Below are 14629 nucleotides of genomic sequence, written 5' to 3' on the forward strand. Positions count from 1 at the left end.
CTCGCTGTAGTTCACCACCATTAAATAAATGGTGGAGACTCTTCAAACTTAACCATGGCGTGGATGTAGGGCTATCCAGACCATCCAAATTTCTAAGAGAGAGTGGATGGATCATAACCGAGATAATCACAATAAAAAGAAGGCATTGACTATCAGATTTTTCCCTTATAATCTGAGCACTCACGAGTTTACTTTTAGCCATCCATTTGATAGCCAACAGTTGGATGATTAGGATTTCTTGATCAGTGTGAATTTAGAGATGTGCTTCATCCACTATGTGCGGCTCAATTTGGATTGTCCAGATAGCTGTGCATGAGAGCCACATGTCGCAAGAATGAGTCACCACCATATTTTCAAATTAACAGTGAACTATCACACAATTGTAGCCATTGGACAATGGAGGAGAATTAAAGGATACTAATGCAAGGATTTGCACAGGGTACTCAGGTTTCCAATTGTAACAAGCAGGATCCTGGGATCACCCATCCACATCATTACGCCGTTGCATTCCAACATGGATGGACAGTGGACCATGCACCAAATTTCTCCAAGACTAGATGATCCTACTCACCCGTGTTGCGCCTTTCTTTTTGTTGAACTGCGGCTATTCTCTTTTTAACAATCTATTTTTAGGCACTAAGGGTTATTGAACCAATAGTCCAGATTATTGAACCATGAACCCCACTAATTAGAACTTAAAACCCACATAACTTGGGGAAAGCTTACAATCTAGGATCCTATAATTCCTCCTAGAAACATGGTATAGTTCTTTGAGAGGTTTGTCGCCCCACCAATTGGTTATAGACTTATAGGATAAGTTGGACGATAGTTGTTCGATCTGAGTTCATGTTACAATGATCCAAACCATTATGTATGATGGGCCTCACCATGAATGGAGGATACCCCAAATGGAACTCTCAGATTGTAATATTTCAACCCTTTGATCACAGAACTCTTTTCCTTTGAATAAGGACTGCCTCCTTAAATGTTGTTTTGTGAGCCATTGACCAACAGTTTAGGATCTTCCAATCTTGAAGATTCTTGAGGCAATCGCCATCCTTTGTGAGTCCAACATATAAATGATTTGGATACTTGCAAAATGACCAAATCATCCAATGGCTAATGACCCAAGAGTATTTAACCCATTACCAAACTTATAATGGTTACTGCACAAAGGTGGGGTAAGCTAAGACCTTTGGAGACCAGTTGTTAAGCGCCTTAGCTCCAGGCAAGCAGATAACCTCTTCGCATCAGGTGTAGCAGCTTCTATGGTTACCCAAGATGCAACTTGACCAACCAAACTTGAGACTTTTGGGCGACGCTTCACTGATTGAGAATATCCCTAAAAGAACTAAACTACTTAATCATTCTCTTAGTTGCTTCAGTAAAGGTGTTCACAGACTCATAACACTCCGACATAGCCAAAAAACTAAGTGGAAGAGCAGTAGCATCACCTGTCTTCCAAATCAAGAAAATTGGCTTGTTTGGAAGAAAGGTTGAGCACAGCATGTAGAGCACATGTAATGCACAGTCAGGGTGCTCACGCCAGTCTCCATGCATAGTGCATACACACTTGCAGTGTTTGTGGTTGATGTTGGAGATATGGCACTTGAAGTGGGATGCCTTTCCCAATTGGATACTAAGGTTTCGGGAGGTCAAAAGTCAACAAAAACACTTCATGAGTCAGACCAATGGTATAGCTGGGATGCTATGTTTTCTTTACATGCATGTGGCCTTAGCAGACCTCAAAACAATATTCAGTTGCAAACTAAAGCAAATAAAAAATTCAGCACCTTTTTTATATCAAAATCGCGCCGGCTACAGCATGCTGGCCAGCTTCCATCATTGTAATTGACCCAGAGTCCATCTGTTGCAAAAGGTTTATAAAATGACTTGAAACCAGGAACAAGAAAAAGTCAAACAACTCAAGATTCTGATCGTGAACAACTTCTAGAAGTACAGAAGATTTCAATTGGTCTGATTGTCAGTACATCAGCCAACATGGCAGCTATGTAGCTAGCTAGAGTGGAGATTTTTCAAGATTTATCTTGAAAGGCCATTGAAATCAAAGTCCAAAATGCAGAAGAACTTTGTGATAAACACTACTTTATACTTACGGATTGTAAACTCGGTTAGAGGAAGTGAGCTGCATAAGTAGACAAAAATAGACTGGCTAAGTTCTCTTTCTGATAAAATCCAACTGGCAATCAACAATGCAGATGGATGGCAATGAACCATGCAGAGGAATACAAGGCACAAATTCCGTTTTTGGTTTCCTTCGGCTATCTATAAACATTTCCATCCAAATCAATTCAATATATAATCCCTAATACAGTAAATGTTGAAGAAAGCATAAGGTGAGTCACACAAGTCAAGGGCCCAACCCAAGTAACAAATTGATGGCTGTCAACCCAAATCAAGTAATCATAAAGGGTCAGCAACAAATAAATAGGATTTAATGATTAGACAGGCAAAATCTAAACGAAAAGCTTGAAAATTTGTAACTTCATACAACAGCAGAAATAATAGGAAATACAGAGTACAGGATCACTCTAAGATAGGCTGCTAAGAAGAAGAAGGAAGAAAGAAAGAAAGAAAGGAAAAAGAAGAAGGAAAGCAAGATGAATGGACTTCTAAAACAAAGAATCTCTACATTTAAACCATTATTCAGCAAAAATAGGACAGAAAATGAAAACTACAACATCGAACACTAAAATCCAAGAGGACTGATCATCTACACATTTTCTTTTTGAAGGATGACAATTTATTAAAACAAGGCAAAGCCTAAAGAATAAAAAAAAAGAAAAGAAAAAAACCCCACAACCAAACCCAAGAACCCTTCCCGCTCACGAAACTAAGGCTAAGGGAAACTCGCCTTACACTGAAAATAAGGGATCGAGCAAAACAAAACACCCCAAGGGGATTGCTATGGATGTCCCTAAAGCATCTGAGATTTCCTTCCTTTCAAATGGACCACAGCCCCGCTAGGAGAAACAGTCTCCATTCCCTATTATCTTCACTACCAGGACCCCTGCCATGCCAAAGCGGGGGAAAAAAAAAAACTCTCCTCAATGGACTTCGGGAAGACCCAAGCGAAACCAAAATACTAAAGAATGAAAGCCTGTACCTCCCTAAATAAATGACAATGCATAAACAGGTGGCCCACCAACTCCTCATCATTCAAGCAAAGGGGGGCAGGCATTGATAATGAGTATGCCCCTCTTGTGTAAGTTATCAATAGTCAATAGTTTGTTCCACCCCACCAGCCACACAAAAGCCACCGCCATGGAAGGCGCACCGTAAGACCAAAGGAAGAAGGTATGACTGTATGAGCCTTAACATTCAAATCTGACTCTCCTCGAAAGGCTCTAGCAAGAAGGTCATGGAAGGATTTCACTGAAAACTTTCCGGATTTCTCTGCAAGTCATTGCACCGAGTTGCTCCTGACCGAAGTATCAACCCCTTCCCAAGAAACTTCAAGAACTCAAATTCCTCCACTTGAAGGGCTCTTCTACATAAGAGATTCCAAACCATGTGGTTACCACAAGAAAAGAAGCACCGCTTAACAGAGATATAAGGATCCAGACCAACTTGGGCAAGTCTAGGGTAGACTTCTTGCATGCTTTATTGCCAAGCTAGATGTCCTTCCAGAATCTAACCCCTGCCCCATCCCCCACTCCAAAAACCATCCCTTCAAGGACAGATTGCTTAAGCTTCATGATTTGCTTCCAAATCCCCGTTGCTCTATATAAAGATACATTATTGGACCACCAACCTTCCCTATCCAACTGATATTTTTTTATGATAACCTCCTTCCACAAACCCCCCTCTTTTGCCCTAAATCACCAAATCCATATCCCCAATAAAGCAATGTTCATGGAACCCAACGTGAAAAAACAACACCCCCAAAAAAAAAAAAAAAACACAAAACATCCACCCAATTCATAAGGTGAAAGTCCCCACCTTGCCACAAAAACTCCCTTCTGAGCTTCTCTAGCTTGTCGAGCACACCTTTGGGACACTTAAAAAGAGACACGAAGTATATAGCGGAAGATTACACAGTGCCAACATAATAAGCACAATACTACCGCCTAAAGATAACATCCTACTCTTCCAACTAGATAATTTCCTTTCAAACCTTTCTATAATAGGATCGCATAGGCATTTCTTCACTTTTCCAATGCATAAAGGAAGACCCAAGTAGGTCATTGGGAAGGACCCCGTGTTACAACCAAACACCCAAGCAAGAGCATACACCTCCTCGTCCTATAGACCAATGCCCAATAAAGATGACTTTTGCAGATTAACAACAAGGCCCGAAACCATTTCAAACCAGAAGACTACCATCTGAAGATTGCTAATTTGGATCTCATCCGGCTCGCAAAATAAAACTGTTTCATCCATAAATTGGAGATGAGACACTTGGAAATCCCTTTATCCCACCATAAATCCTCGAAAAAGACCTTCTGATACCCCTCTTGCTAGTAATCTGCTCAAAGCTTCAGCCGCCGCCACAAATAGGAATGGAGATAGCAGGTTTCCTTGCCTTACCTTTAAAGAATTGAGGAACCCTTTCGGCAAGCCATTAACTAGGACCTAAAACTTTGTTGTCCCCATGCATTCCCAGATCCAGCTTCTCCACTTGGCCCTATATTCCAACTGGCCCAACATATGATCAAGCAAGACCAAATCAACATGATCATAGGCTTTCTCCAAGTCCAACTTGCACACTATCTCCCCTGTGCCCTCCCTATGCCGCAAATTTAAAACCTCATTAGCAACAAAGGAACTTTCCAATATTTGTCTTCCCCTGACAAAAGCATCATGCTCTTTCGAAATGTTAATTGCTTATAGAATTAAATTTAGAGAAAATACTTGAACAGTTCAATAACTTTGAATATGGAATTGTCTCTACTCCTTTTGATCCACGTGTTAATTGCATTACAATAAAGGTAGATTTGCAAGTTAGAATATGGAAAGTCATTTGCAGTTTAATTTATGCCATGCATTGCACAAGAACTAATATTGCATGGGTTTCAAAAGGAAAGTTGGTTAGATAGAAAGAATATGCCATCCAAGACCAAGGTTTAAATTCCTACAAGGATGGCATTCACATTGTCTACACTCGCGTACACACGCGTGCGATTCATGGCGCATGGTTAGTGCATTATAGGTATTCTTAAACGCCTTTGGCGCACTTTGTACTTCGCACATATGCATAATAATGAGGAGCTTGAAGAGCCTTAAACCTTTTCCAAACCAGCACTGAACCTAAATTGAGCCATGGTGCAAACCATGGGTCTAACCCGTGACTCAAGATGGTTCGGGAGAGTGCTTGACCGACTTGATGATGTAGGGCCTCAATGATTAGTTGACTAAGTGATGCAAACCCGAAAGGGAAAGCAAATAAATCAATAAGAAAAGAAAGATTGCAGAAAAAGACCTAACAATCCTCTAGCCAAATGCTAGAGATCACAAATGCAAGACTGTGAGCAAGCTCAACAGTCCTCTAGTCATGAACTAGAGATCGTTTCCCTCTCAACAACTACCATAGAGAAAAAGAAATTTCATAAAGAGAATATTAATCAGCTTGTCTTTTTCCATAGACCATAGGTCGTATTTATAATCAACCTTACAATCTGTAATAAAAGATATGGAATCTAAAAATGTATGAAAATAGGAAAGCACTTAAATAACAAAGCATTCTAATTAAGAAAATGCCTAAAATAAGAAGATACGTAGATAAGAAAATATTTAAAATTATTCCCTACCTAAAAATAAGATATGAAAGAAAGAGCAGATTTCCTAATCTAGAGATTTAAAAAAAAAAAATGGTAGTGATGATGGCTACAAAAGGAAGGGGGTCCTTTTCTTGTACACACGTGCGAAGCGTGCACATGTGGGATGTGGGACGATTGCATCAATTCGCCCCGACTTGAAAAAACTCAACTCCGTCGAGTTAATGGCAATGTACTCCTCATAGAGTTATGGGTTGATGCGCCTGAAATCCTCTGCTGAAATCCATGTGTTGTCGGACCTTGGTCGACCCTTCCATTTGACAAGAAACTTTCTGATACCCCCCTTGGCATGTGGAAACTATCTGATCATCCAACACTTCCTCAATGATTTCTTCAAGCTGGCGTAGTACCTCAGGTATCTAGATAGCATGTTCTTTTGTGCTCTCATTTGTGTAATATCTAATATACATTGTAAGGTCTTCCACGTTAAAAATGAGGTCGATCTTCTCATTTTAGGTGGCAACTTAATTAAGTATGCATTATCACCTAGCTTCTTCAAAATGTGGTAAGGACCTGCCTTTCTGGAGTGGAGCTTTGTATAAGAGCTTGCTGGAAACCGCTTAGGCTTAAGTCGCACCATGACCCTATCTCCTACTTGGAATTTTGCAAAACGTCATCGATCATCTGCATATCCTTTGTAATTTTTATTACTAAGGGTGATCTTTCGCCTAACTTCTTCATGTATCTCCTTAACATGCTGTACAAAGGCTTCAGTGTCCTGGCTCGATCGAGTCACACTAGGAAGTGGGACTAAATCGATAGGTTGTCGCGGTCGCATTCCGGTTGCAATTTCGTAAGGAGAGAGTCCCGTAGTGCGGTTCATAGAACTGTTATAAGCGAACTCAGTTTGTGGTAACACGATGTCCCATGAGCTTATATGATCACCAACCAGACATCGAAGTAGATTCCCAAGGCTACAGTTTACGACTTCAGTCTGCCCATTTGTTTGCAGATGATAAGCACTTGAGAATTTCAACTTAGTTCCCATCTTAGACTAAAAGATGCACCAGAAGTAGCTCATAAACTTAGCGTCATGATCAGATGCAATAGTTTTGGGAACATCATGTAGACGAACCACCTCTTTAAAGAAAACATTGGCGATGTGCATGGCGTCCGATATCTTCTTACAAGGGATAAAATGAGCTATCTTCGAAAACCTATCAACCACAACATAAATAGAGTCATAGCCATGTTGAGTCTTAGGCAATCCCAAGACAAAATCCATATTGATGTCTTCCCATGGAGCATCTAGCACAGGTAATGACGTATAAAGACCAGTATTCTGCTTGCTACCTTTACCAAGCTGACACGCTCGACATTGACGAACAACAATCCAACGTCTTTCTTTAAACCTGGCCAGTAAAAGCAGTCCTCAACTAGAGCTATCGTTTTATCGATACCAAAGTGACCACCTAGGCCCCCTGAATGAAGCTATCGTATAACAAGCTCTCGCAAGGAACTCTTAGGAAGACACAACCTCATGTCGAAGAATAAGTACCCATTGTGCAAGTTATACCTTGGGTACTCTGTGCCTGCACTGGCAATGAGTGTTGAAAATACATTCCCAAAATCATCATATGTGGCATACTCCCGTTTAAGTTCTTCAAACCCAACAACGGAAACTGATAAGGTAGACAACAGGTGTGACTTTCGGCCGAGGGCGTCCACTACCTTATTTTTAATACCGGCGCGATATTTTAGGTTGAATGTGAACTCTTGAAGATAAGCACTCCACTTAGCATTCCTAGCACTCAACTTCTTCTGAGAATTCAAGTAACGTAATGCCTTGTGATAAGAATAAAGCACAAACACTCGATGAATCAGGTAATGACATCAATGCTTCAGAGCTTGTACAATAGCATAAAACTCCACATCGTAAGTAGAATACTTCTTTTGTGCCTCTTTGAGTTTCTCACTGAAAAAGGCCACCGAATGTCCTTCCTGGCTAAGAACACCTCCTATGCCTACGTGCGATGCATCACAGGCAACTTCAAATACTTTTTCGAAATCAGGAAGTCTAAGAACTGGAGCCTTTGTCATTTTCTACTTGATTGCTTGAAATGCCTTTGTTGCTGCTTTAGTCCACTCAAATGGATTGGACTTCATACAATCAGTGATTGGCGCCATGATGGAACTAAAGTTCCAAATAAACCTTCGATAAAATGTCGTAAGCCCATGAAAACTGTGAACCTCATGAATGTTTATGGGAGTAGATCATTCAACAATGGCCCTTATCTTTTCTAAATCAGCCTTTACACCCTCTATTGAAATGACGAACCCAAGAAAAACCACGCAAGAACTCGTGAAGGTACACTTCTTCAAATTGATGTAGAGTTTCTCATGGCATAGTACTCTCATCACCCACATGAATGTGCTAGGTGCGTTCGTCAAGTCGAGGGGCATAACTAGCCATTCATACAATCCATCATTTCTCTTCAAAGCAGTTTTCCATTCATCGCCAAGAAGAATTCTTATCTGGTGGAACCCGCTTCACAAATCAATTTTCGAAAAAATTGTAGCATTTGCCAACATGTCCAGCATGTCATCTAGGCACGGAATGGGAAAACGATACTTTATTGTTATCTTGTTGATGGCGCGACTGTCAACACACATTCGCCAACTGCCATCCTTCTTTGGTGTCAGCAACACTGGCACAACACACGAGCTGAGGCTATCACGAATGAACCCCTTTGTTAACAATTCTTCCACCTCTCGACAAGGCTCTGCATGCTCTGTCGGGTTCATTTGATATGCTGGAAGATTTAGTAATAGAGCTCCAAGTATCAAATCAATAGCATGCCGAATGTCGCGCATGGGTGGAAGCTCTGATGCGGGACATGAAATTTTAAACATGATATGCGAGATTTCAGGCTTAAGATCATACTAAGTTAGAAACAATCACAAAAACTCCACATCCCACATAAAGTCAAGCATTCAACAAAGGGGATCTATAAGAGTGCAAGCCTACACATGCTAGGGCTGGATTGATTTAAAATTATAGGCCAAACAATGATCAAAGGATAATAGATTCATCCACACATGCAAAAGATTATTTCCCAATCCAAGGGATTCACATGTTTCAATTCGGGAAACCCTAGGGCTAGGGCTGCAAAAAAAGGAATAAAACTTGGGATTTAGGGATATTTAGGGTTAGGGTTAAGGAAATAAGGCGAGAGAGGAGAGGAATAGAGGAGAGAGAGGACCTAGAGATTGTCCGCAAGTGGGGGCAGCGAGCTGGGCCTGACGCACGTGCGTGGAATCCTGCCCACACATGTGTGGGGCCCACGAACCCAAAAAAGGGCACCGTGGTTCTGGTCGGCCAGGGTTGGGCCACACGCACACCAAATTTCAGATCAATCCGACGTTTGGTCCATGCGTGGTGCTCCGCCGAAGTTTTAACCCTTCTACAAGGCCAGATTCTGAAAATCTGCTGCAGAGAAGGATTGGCTACAAAATAATGACGAATTTGAAGGTTGAATGGCTGTAGGAGAAGGTGAATGCGGATGGTAGAAGATGGGGGCAAATCGGGATGGGTGTGGCTTCGCACTACGGTAGTTAGCCCTTCGAAGAAGAGAGGGTTTCGCACCCAATTAGGTTTCCACAACTCAGAGAATTACAGAAGCAGGAAAACGCAGACTTTTATTAATCTTCAATTTTAAAAAAAAAAAGATTACAAGGGGTGCCTATTTATAATAAAATCTTTTACCCCAAAACTCGCGCCATGTGCACAACCTATTACTTAGAGACGAAGTAACCACAATTAACAACTAATCAAAGTAATCTAAACCGTCCATGATGTTCCTAATAACAATAATAACCAAAACTCAAAGTATTAAATCGTTTGGAATAGTGGGCCACAATCATGAGAACCCATGGTAGGATTCACATGACGATCGAGTCCACTCCAAGGAACCAAAACGTAGTCCTCTAACTAGGGGGTCCTCGCTGGACGTCGTCATCGATCCAGATCGATGGTGGGGCCCTACTCCTTGCGTACGTGCGTAAGGGGGGCGTGCATGTGCGCGATATGTCCCCATCAAGCTCACTTGATAGTTCATCAAGGACCAAATCCTGAAATTGGGATAGAATGTCCAGAATCTCAGGTGGTTGGACAACAACATTATCAACTGGATCGATCTTTCATCATACCACAGCATACATGATTCCACGTTCACGACTCTCCTCCATGAATTGGGCCATACTCAACACTATGGAAGCTAAATTTGCCTCTTCAAGTTCGTCATCCTTCATAAGGTTAAGAGTAATGGGTTTTCCTTTGTATATAAATCTGTATGTGTTCTTGCGACCCTTGTGAGTTACATCCCTATTGTATATCCACAGGCGCCCCAGTAATATATGTGCGACCGTCATTGGAATGATGTCGCACCAAAGCGATTCTTTATGACGACCCAGAGATAAGTTGACTAAGCACCTCTAAGTCACAGGGATGAACGTATCATTCACCCACGCAATCTTGTATGGCTTGAGATGCGTTTGAGGTTTCAGTTTCAACTTGTCCAGCATGCTTTATAAGACCACGTTCATGTTGCTATCTCCGTCAATAATGACCTTGACAACCTTTCCACCACATGATACTCGCATATGGAAAATATTCGGCCGCAACCAATCTTCTGGGGCCTCCTCCTTTGGTGCTGTTAGAATCCTTCTAACCGCCAATGATCTTGTTTTCATTTAGGCCATCGAGGCATTCCTCAAGTTCCTGCTTATCATCTTCTGGATCATTTGTGTGTTTATCTTCCACTTGGTCTGCAATGAAGTCTTTTATCTCGCAAAATTGGAGATTGCGAAAGGGACACTCAATCATGTAATGTCCATGACCACCACACTTAAAGCAATTGTTGGTCGACCTCCCTTGTGTTACTGCAATAGACTTTCCCTTTGTATCACCATTTCGGGGAAGAGGATTGAAAGTGGATTGGGTGGAGTTCTGACCAATTTTGTAATCCCGAGATAAGTTAGTGCGGGGCACGAATGGTTGTGGGCACAAAGTGGAGCCACTAATAGTGGGACGGGTGGATGCATAGCCCCCGCCTTAAGGGTTACCGCGCCTTATCACCAACTTCTAGTCCTACACTTTTCGAGCCGTTTGATACGCACTGTGTACACTGTCGAGCCGAACAGTTACCAACTCTCTTTGAATCTCGAACCGTAGCCCATTACAATAACGTGTCACTTGTTGTCTTCCGGTTTCTATTAAGCGACATCGAATGACTAGGTCATAATAACGTTGCATGTACTCCTCCAAGGTCAGATTTTCCTATCAAAACGTCAGTAGCTCTTGAAAAGAGGTCGTCTCGTAATCTAGCGGCAGTAACCTTCGCTTCATTCTTGCTTTCATTTCCTCCCAATTGCTTATGGGAGGAAGGCCACACCATTGTAGATCTTCTTTGATGGTGTGCCACCAGTCTTGAGCTGCGCCTTTAAGTTTCAAGGTAGCAAAACGCAATTTGACAACTTCTTCCATTTCGTACCAACAAAAATATCGCTCCATTGACTTTAGCCACAGATTGAACACTTTCGGATCCAAATTACCATCGTAATCTGGAATATCAATCTTGACATGCTTGGCAGGATCCGAAGTGTAAATATTCCTTCATCCTTCGGGATAAATTGGATGATCCCATCGAAGGTTATTCATCCCTCTGGCTCTTGGTTGCGCATAACGATGTTGTTGGGCCTTGTAGCCAGGCTCATATTCTTCTTCTTAGAAATTACCATTCCGAGCAGGATGCCTCAAGTCAACATTTCCGGACTCCAATTCTCCATCAAGGTCATCCATAGATATTTAGCGGTCTGGATTGATTCCCTTGTTTGAGTTTTCGAGAACAATAATACATCCTTCCAAAGCATTCATTCTGGCTATGGAACGGGCCTCTAGGTCATCCACCTGTTTTGTGATCAAATCGACCACTTGTTGAAAGATTGTGAAAGTTTCATCTTGAGGTTGTGTGGCCATCTCAGGATTGTAAATTGTCCCTCTTCAAGTGTGGTGCATAAGACAATGGGCTTTAGCAAAGCATGCAATATATATATATATATATATATATATATATATATATATATATTCTTCTCTCTTTTTTTTATTTCTACTTCTTTTCTTTTTTCTTTTTTCTTTTTCTTTTTAGTAAGGAAAGAGAGGAAGGGCAAGGAATCGATATGTCGGAATGGGATTAGGATGTGGTAGGATTGGAAGATTTATTTATATATATATATATATATATATATATATATATATATATATATATATATATATATATATATATTGTAGAATTAAGGTTTGGTGATTTTGAGATGGGGAAAAAGAGGAAAGAAAAGTATATGAAAGATGACGGATGGATGAAGGGGAAAAATGAAATGTTAGATTGAGATGAAAAAAAAAAAAATTTACCTTTTAGTTTTCCCAAGAGCAGAACTTGCTTTGATACCAATTCGATGCAAACCCAAAAGGGAAAGCAAATAAATCAATAAGAAAAGAAAGAGACTATATTAATAAAACTACAGAGAGAGAGAGAGAGAGACCCAAAAATCCTCTAGCAAAATGCTAGAGATCACAAATGCAAGACTGTGAGCAAGCTCAACAGTCCTCTAGTCTTGAACTAGAGACCACCACCCCCCCCCCCCCACAACTACCGTAGAGAATAAGAAATTTCATAAAGAGAAATATTAATCAACTTGTCTTATTCCACAAGTCATAGGTCCTATTTATAATCAACCTTGCAATCTGTAATAAAAGATATGGAATCTAAAAATCTATGAAAATAGGAAAACACATAAATAACAAAGCATTCTAATTAAGAAAATGCCTAAAATAAAAAGATACTTAGATAAGAAAATATTTAAAATTATTCCATGCCTAAAAATAAAGATATGAAAGAAAGAGCAAATTTTCTAATCTAGAGATTTGAAAAAAAAAAAAAAAGGGAAGTGATGATGGCTAAAAAAGGAAGGTGGTCCTTTTCTTGTACACACGTGCAGAGTGTGCACGTGTGGGGTGTGGGACAATTGCATCACTAAGTGGACCATTGTGTGACATGGCACGCTAGGGTGGCAATTACATGGCCTATTGGGTGTGATGGTTATGGATGGACTGTTGAACTAGATGGCATGGCAGGAAGACTTTCCTTGATCAAATGGTCAAAGTAGTTAACAAATCTAGAAGGGTGTGCCTTGAACAACCATGCGACAATTCAGAACAGGTACAGACCTAGCCCCAAACAATCAACAAAACCTATATAAACAGAGGGTCCATGAATGGGATTTTACATATTCCAACAACCCTTCCTCTTTCCAAAATATGTGTTCTAAAATTCATCTCTCGTTCTTGTTTTCCGGTGCATTTTCCTTGTTTTTAAGACTGTTATTTTGTCCCTTCAGAACAAGATAACAATGTTTGATTTCAAGTCTAATTCGTTGCCAAAGGTGTTTAGGGTCAATCATCCATCAAAACTTGTTAACAGATGTTTAAGCTTCATTGTATCCAGGGGATAGGTTGCTAGTAACTCAGACCGCATCTTCAGATTTAATCCATAGTGGGGAAATATCATCTTTACGAATGCAATTTCATAACGCAGCTTGAAATTTGAAACCACTTTCCTTCTCAATCAAATTACAGTATGCATGCCTAACATTAGCTTCAGATTTCGATTTACAATTAAACAAAATATCCTTGTAGGTTTCGCCCACCAAGTTCAAGTAATCCTGAGAACTAAAGAAATAGCAATCCAATTCAACTAAAAGAGATCTGTACCACCCCGCCCAAAAAAAAAAAAAAAAAAAACAACAACAACCCACATCACAAATAAGAAGAATTTAAAATACAGAGGGAACGAGAGCATCGAAAGAAAACCAATCAGATTGAAGAAATACGGAGTAGTACATAAAGACCAATCTGATTCAACTAACGTATGAAATCAAAATGCAAACCCACAAAGCACAAAAGCAGGCGGAAAAACAAACCTTTGGCAGCAACCGTTTTTAGGACAGCAATGGTGAGTTCTTTGACAGATAGTACCAGGCCATTGAAGAGCTAAAAGGAAGTAATCGAACTCTCTCTGTTCTTCTCCAAATACCTCACTCGTAGAAAAACAAAGGAAAGAGAAGAAGAGGGAGAGAAGAAGAGAGAGAACGGATCTTACTGCGAGAGGAGAAGTCATCTTTCTCTTCCCTCCCCCTCAGAGATCCAAAAAGGAGAGAGAGAGAGAGAGAGAGAGAGAGAAGGGGAGAAGAGATCTTCAAGCGCCAAATACAAACCCCTCGTACCTGCTGACGTGGCATACGTGCATTAGACCAGACCAAATACAAACGGACCGTCTAGTGTCCGTGAATCAGGCCAGCCCCACCCTTCAGGTTCACATCCAGTACACGTTGAATGTAGACCGTTGGTTATATTCCTATTTACCCTGTTTCTTTGTGAATGCGAGGCCCACCTAATGAACGCACCATGTTATTTTTTGGACAAGGAACATTGAGATTGAAGACCACATTACCAACGGTTCAGAACTCGGAACTGGATTGCGTCCTTCCCCGCCTGGACGGAAATCCGTCCACGTAGGAGCTCTGTGGGCCCACCGTAATGTATGGGTTTTATCCACGCAGTCCATCCATTTTTCCAATCATTTTAGGTTACGAGCCCAAAAATGAGGTAGATCCAAGGCTCAAATGCACCACACTCATTTTCCATCCAACCTGTTCATAAGGTCACTTAGACTTCGATGAAGTGAAAATACAAATATCAGCTTGATCCAACAATTATATGGCCCCAAAGAAGTTTTTAATGGTGGCCGTTCAATACTGACTGTGTAATCCACTTG

General features: G+C 40.8%; 1 protein-coding gene across 1 annotated transcript in view; it reads right to left on the reverse strand.

Annotated features, from left to right (window-relative positions):
- Window positions 1–14023, reverse strand: part of LOC131240214 (ribonuclease 2-like) — a 29891-nt gene extending 15868 nt beyond the window's left edge. The window contains exons 1-3 of the mRNA XM_058238338.1: window positions 13776–14023; window positions 2118–2146; window positions 1794–1867 (exon numbers count right to left, since the gene is read on the reverse strand). Of these exons, the coding sequence (XP_058094321.1) occupies window positions 1794–1867; window positions 2118–2146; window positions 13776–13972 (300 nt within the window). The 5' untranslated portion in view covers window positions 13973–14023. The remainder of the gene's footprint in view (window positions 1–1793; window positions 1868–2117; window positions 2147–13775) is intronic.
- Window positions 14024–14629: the final 606 nt, after the last annotated feature.

This window comes from Magnolia sinica, chromosome 3, assembly GCF_029962835.1.
Source record: "Magnolia sinica isolate HGM2019 chromosome 3, MsV1, whole genome shotgun sequence".
In the NCBI taxonomy this organism is placed as follows: domain Eukaryota; kingdom Viridiplantae; phylum Streptophyta; class Magnoliopsida; order Magnoliales; family Magnoliaceae; genus Magnolia; species Magnolia sinica.